Source organism: Polypterus senegalus, chromosome 1 (genome assembly GCF_016835505.1).
Source record: "Polypterus senegalus isolate Bchr_013 chromosome 1, ASM1683550v1, whole genome shotgun sequence".
Lineage (NCBI taxonomy): Eukaryota > Metazoa > Chordata > Cladistia > Polypteriformes > Polypteridae > Polypterus > Polypterus senegalus.
The window spans coordinates 201,358,504-201,365,104 of NC_053154.1; the positions used below are offsets into that span (position 1 = coordinate 201,358,504).

Genomic DNA, 6,601 nt, shown 5'->3' on the forward strand with positions numbered 1-6,601 from the left:
CTTACTGCATTGACTCAGCCACTAACTAGTGTCACTATCCTTCGGACAATAAACCACAACCTTTCAGTCAATCTGAAGCTTTGCCTCACGGCAACTGCCACCTGTTTGGTGGTATCAGATTCTGTTTAAAAAGAAAGCTGTCATATACAGTCAGCATTTTATTAAGCTCCTTTTCTAACTTATTCAAATGCATTTGTGCCTTTTATGTTTTTTGATTATTTATTGTTAATCAATTATGAGATGTGCATGCTCCATCTAGGTGGTATTACATAAGTTTCAGTGATTAGTCAAAAAAATAGTGAATTTCTGAAACTCCCTTCTAGGTCTGCACAGTGTCTGTCCACATGTCTTCTCATGTCAGAATTTTAAGTTTTGTTCTCAAGAATCACCTGAATATTTAAATCTTTGGTTAGAGAGAGGGCAGAGTTTAATCCTCCATGTTATGTGGGAGCCAGGATGAGAACAAACGAGAATAGTAAATGTCCAGTCTGAGGTTACATCTTTGCAGCGTTCCATTGAAAGATTTCCCCGTACAAGCAGCATTATAATCAACTATGACATTGTAAGTTGTATAAATCCAATCTAGATGTATATGTGTAAATATACTGTAGTATATAATGTGCAGATATGTCTGTTTATCCTTTTAAACCACAAGTCCCAGTGATGCAGTAGCAATTTGTTTTTTTAGATTAGAAAACCTTTATTAAATACCAAAAGGAAATTTATTCTGCACTTGTTGCAAAATTTAATATTTTATTTTATATTAGGTTATTAATGTAAACAAGGTTCACATCACCTTAACTACTTTAATGAACTAATGTTCAAAAAATAACGTGGAGACTATCTTGTACCAGATGCTCATCTCAGTGAGGATGTTAAACACCCTTGATGTCAAGGTTACTACAAACAGATGCTGATATAAGCTGCATATACTGGTCCCTGCTGATGTTGAGCTTACTTGAGTTATCTTTGATTGTATTTCGCCCTACTTACATGAAATCTGTACTTGTTTAAAATCTTTAGGCTCTCTGCTTGCAGTTAGCAACCGATAACCAAATGTGGTGCCTTCCAATGTCTTTTTTTTAACTACAGGAGACGTTTACATGTAAAATTGTGAATGAAGTCTTCCTTAATGATCCATGCTTTTCCTTTTTCACATTGGTGCAGTTTCTGACAGACTTAACAAGAATATCCTCCTGAACAATTGCATTCAACTGGCCAAAAACTGTTACACCCCTAATGTGTCCCCCACTCTGAGGCTGCATGCAGTTTCTAGAATTCCGTGGTGCACCTACAGATTTTCTAACGCAGCTCTCTGCTCCCTTGCCTATGCTGACTGCTGTCGCACTTGGATTCAGCAGGCTACAGAATGTAGTAGTAAACAGCAGCAAACCAGGGCAGGGTTTTGTAGATCCACCCACACGCTTCTCCTTGTATCCTGTCAGCAAATGTAATCATCATATGTGACTACCTTTTGGAATCATTTTTGATGGCATTTCAGTTACAGTTCATTACGCCTTAATTGAATTAGAACAGGACCACAAATTACATGAGTTTCTTCAAATGTGCAGCTTGTGTTGACCAACTACATGGAAAAATGTCAGCTTCTTCACACATTCTTTTATCTTCAGTCTGTTTTAGTGCACTGGCTTATACAGTGAATCTTGTGTTTGCCCCTGCCATCTGTTACGAAAAATACATAGTTGAGTGTAGCAGCACAATGGTTATTCTATTTTGAAGTAAACTTTATATTTTAAGGTGGTTTATTAAAATGTATTATTGATACACAATATTATTTTGTCGTGTAATACCCAGGTCTACTGTACTATTTAAATGGTCTTCATGCAAAAGATTACACCAGTCTAGCTAATGCTCCTTAATGTCAGACCTCACCGTGGCACTGTTATTTTAATCAGCCCTGCATCATTTTCTTTCATCTCTATTATTCTTGTTGACTGTGATGTTCTGTCTGTCTTGTTCTTCTCTTTCAATCAGTATATGTTCTGTGTCCTGCAAAATTAATAGTGTTATCCAGCTAATTGTCTTTATGAAAAGCACTCTATAAGACAGGTTGATTAATTTGTTGCTTACATAATGGAATACTAATTTATTCATTCTTTTTCCTAAAATGGGAAGCCTGTGATGCAAGGCAAGAATCACCAACAGAGGTCCCACTGTTGAACACATCTGTAGTCCTCCACTTCTGGCCAATTTAGAGTCACCAATCAATTTAATCTATATGATTTTTAAGATGCGAGAAGAAAATGGAGTATGTGAAGAAAACCCAAGTAGACATGAGGATAAGGTGCACTCTCTACACCAGACTGTGCCCGTGCTGAGATTTGAACCAAAGGTTATGAAGCTCTGGGACAGCAGTCTCAGGGTTTGTGCCACTAAGTAACAGTCGGCTCACAAAATATAATTCTGAACATGACCTTTGTGATAACCCATATTGTTTCTTTTCTTTTTCTTTTCAGGAAAAGCCAGAGGATTTTTTAGCTCCGGTGATATTGTGATTGTGGTGACTGGCTGGAGACCAGGATCTGGATACACTAACATCATGAGGGCAGTCAGTGCCCCTTAGGCAATGAGAGGCTCTCTACAATGAAAATGAGTAAAACGGGCCATTTATACAGCACTTCATTTCTAACCACATATTATTAAAAAGTGGAGATGCCAGCAAGCAAATGCTGAAAATCTTTAATTGGATTCTGCTGCACTTCAAGCATTTAATAACACTGGGAACACTGGCATCTATGATTGACAAAGCCTTACAGTGTGCCCGTTTTCAGCAGCTTAGGTACACATACATGAATGAAAGAAACTAATAGGAAAAACCGGCATAGAGATCCCAATTACTATCTGAAGAGCAAAAAAACCTCCTGTGATTTTTGTTTTACTCATAGGTGAGATTTTGACTTTGTCAGATGGAAGTGATGTATATTTAAGAACTTGATTATGCATGGATTTCCCCAAGGATTTTCAACATTTGTCTGAATGCTGACAGCTTCACCCTAAGCATCACTGAACCCTTGAAATACTCACCCCTACTATAGAGTTTTTGGAATTGGTGCATTCCTGCTGTTGAATCTGAGTTACATATCCATCTTGTTATCTGTAGCCAATGTACCTTGAAAAAATGTTGTGAAAAATAAGCTAGTAAATTCCATGCCTAAGCTTTCATTGTTGTATGGTTCATGAAAGTTAACTGTAATCTAATTTTTTTTTTCCCTCAAATAAATAATTGAAAGGTATATACACCCCATAATGATATCTCACTGTTTTAAGTTGTTACATTTCTGCATCCTGTCCTCTCACAGGTGCAACACCACCAGATGTTCCCGTTGCCAAATCGGGACTCGTATGTTGCCAGATTAAAAGCTTTACATAACCTGTTGCCTACCAACATCACCACACACAAAAAAAGGCTCCCCTGTAAAAATGGGGGGGGGGGATGCATTTTAATTCATTTTCTCACTTCAGTTTATTCCATAACTCTGGGAAGATTTTGTCCTCGGTATCTGCTACCCCAAAAAGAAGCGTTTTTACATAGATTGAGCGAGATAAAGTGGCACACTAGGAAACAGCAGACAGATGTTTGCGTAATTGAGTTCATCCTTTTTTTGAACTGATTTGAAAGACCCACGTTTGTCCTGATGGGTAATTTTCTAATGAGCTTATATAATTCAGAAAGACTAGATTAATAGTTAACATTGAGAAGACAATCAAAATAAATTTTATTAATTCTCCACCCTGCTGCTGCCCGCCTTTACTCTAATCAAGTCTTTGATCCAGGTGTCTCTCTGGAAGTTCAAACCAAAGGAGTCGCATTATAAATACGAGAGAGATAAAAATGAGGCTGAAACCAAATATACTCTTGGCTTGGGTTTCTAAATTGTGCAGAGAAAAAAAGCAGAAGAGGGGAGTGAATGAAATAGTTTTAAATGGTGCCTGTCCATTGATGTTCACGGGCGATAATCTCTTTTGCGCAGCGATGTATGGTTTTTTTTTAACCAGACGTTCGTTTCTTTGGTGATTCTTTGTTCCGGCGTTTGGGTTACTGGGAGAGGGTGACAGAAGTTGAAACTTGGGAGGCCACTTGTCAAAAGAATTGAATGGTGCAAGAAGCAACCAAAATAATGAGCTTCTTTTCAGACTGCACTGCTGTTTGTTGTGATGTGTTCAAGGCTGGCTTTCAAGATTCTTCCTAAAACTACATGCAGACTTTGAAGCAATCAGCAAACCACCTAGCCGGTCTTTCTTCTCTCCTTTAATTATAAAGTTGTCATGTTTTGGGATGTGGCCTTCAATTCACGGCAGAATCGAAATTAGCTTCCCTCTTTACTTTGCACATCCATCTGCTTGCTGAACTCGCTTATTTCAGTTCGTGGTTCACTGGGGGCCATCTCGGCAGCATCAAGGCAGGGTAGGAACCTGCTCTTGTTCAGTTTGTAATTGAAATTAATCGGCATATTAACAATATCACTGTTATTTTCTCTTTTAGAAAGCAGTGAAATATAAGCTGACGTTAATGCATTGCTATAGGCTTCAGAGATCATTTTATATTGACTTTTTAAATGAGCACTTGCTTGATGCAGTCTATAAAAGGCTTTTTAATTTTTATTTTGATATGCGGTTAGGGCCCAAGGGCCAGATTAATCAATTTAGTTCAATTTATTGTCAACTACAGGAGAGGCCTGGTGCAACAGTGGTTAGTACTGTGGCCTCACTGATCCCTTACCCTGCGGTCAAATCCACGCCCAGCCATTGTCTGTGTGCTGCTTGCATGTTCTCCCCATGTCTGTTCTGCTAGTCCTCCAAGGAGTGTGCTGGTCAAGTTAAATGGCAGTTCCAGACTGGTCCCGTGTCTGTGGGTGAGTGGAAGAGTATGTTAATGGACTGTTACACTTCACAGCACGCTCTTAAAAATACTGCTTCTTTATTGGCACTTTGTGGTTTTTCACTAGAACAATTGCTTGACATTCTGTAAAGGGTTCTTTGCATATGAAATTGGTTCTTTGTGCTTTGGTAAACTTCCTATTATGTAAGGAAAAAAAAAAAAAACCCTGAAATCTTCAATCTAATACAGGCTACGGTGTTCTTATATGCAGTTACAGTCCTTTTAAACTCATGAGCCATTAGTATTTCACAAACCTGTTACCGTCTCTTCATGGTTGTTTGCTATATGGAGCCTGTTACTGTTCTAAATAAGTTCTTTGTGGAATTGGCAAGTGGTTAGGTGTTTTGGGAACCAAAAATGGTTAGCATTGCTGTGAAGAGCCACTCTGGCACCTTTATTTTTTGTTTTTTGTAAGAGTATATAATGAAAAGTAGTCCCTATTATAAATACTGTACATGATACAGTAATGCAGCAGGTACAAATTATTAGACCATGTAGTGGCAATTTGATCAATAAACATCCAGCAGCACAAAAAAAAAAGTTGTTGTAATTATGTATCAAATGGAACAAGTAACAATGAGACAATGCAAGTGACCCAGCTCCAGAATTAGCAGTGACATTGAATCGGTAGTTTAGCCCGACTTAATGACACATTTTTGCGTATTTTCTCTACATACCATACAACATGGAGGGGTGTGAGCCCTTCCTCTCTAATGCTCTTCATATTCATTCCTATAGAAAGTTGAAAGGTTGACCATCAATTATTCATTGTGTAGAGAGACGACGCACAGTGACATCTTTTTACAAGTCTACACCACCACCCAAAGCCTGATTTTATTTATCTAGTTGTGGCATTATCTCTAAATACTCTTTGAGGTCTAATCTCATGGCAAGAAGGTTTATTGTTATATAAAATCTCTGCTTCACATCTGGAGAGCCAGTGGATTAGAGACGAGGTATAAAATGTGAATAAATAATAACCTGACTGTTGTCAATCTGTCCATTTACAAGTCTGCACAGCAGAGTTTCCAAATTTTCTCCAGCAAGGTTTGAAACTTGTATTCCCCCTGTGAGACACAAGTGTCAACATCTGACACATTTCAATCCACTGCTTTCAAGCGGGTGTCACTTTGAAGAAATCCAATCAAGAAAAACTGACAGAGCATGGAACTAAGGACATTAGGAAACTCTATTTAAAAATGCAATGCTTGTCAAGCTCTTTGATTATCTTTTTTTAAATGTTCTGGTGTTCTGTTAAAAAAATATATATATATGGAAGTGTTATGGAAAGGATAAGCCCATCTGCCCGTCCATTTTTCAAATCTGCTTCTTCCATTACATGGTCGAAAGGGTACGGAAAACCCACAAGGTGAATCAAAGAAAATCATTTCCATGCTGTCATTGCCAGGCAAAATTATGTATCTATGTATGCATTTATATGCCTTATATAAACTAAGTGCAATGCCTATGAAAAGTACACAGCCCCTTGGAAGGCTTCATATTTTATTATTATAACCTTGAATTGCAGAAGATTTCATGTTGAGCAACAAAAGAAGTTCTGAGACACTAAAGGAAGTTAAATCTCTAGGAGTTCCAAGGTCATTCTAACAAACACAAATATGTCAGCAATTATTAATAACAGAAACATGAGAATATCCATTTTCTAAACCTGCTTATCCAGTGTCGTGGTGATACTGGAGC

General features: G+C 37.9%; 1 protein-coding gene across 2 annotated transcripts in view; it reads left to right on the forward strand.

The window, feature by feature from the left end:
• The window catches only part of LOC120537905 (pyruvate kinase PKM-like), a 66,561-nt gene extending 63,288 nt beyond the window's left edge, over nt 1–3,273 (forward strand). For both annotated transcript variants that reach the window (XM_039767180.1, XM_039767171.1), the window contains exon 11: nt 2,478–3,273. In XM_039767180.1, the coding sequence (XP_039623114.1) occupies nt 2,478–2,584 (107 nt within the window). In that variant the 3' untranslated portion in view covers nt 2,585–3,273. The remainder of the gene's footprint in view (nt 1–2,477) is intronic.
• Nucleotides 3,274–6,601: the final 3,328 nt, after the last annotated feature.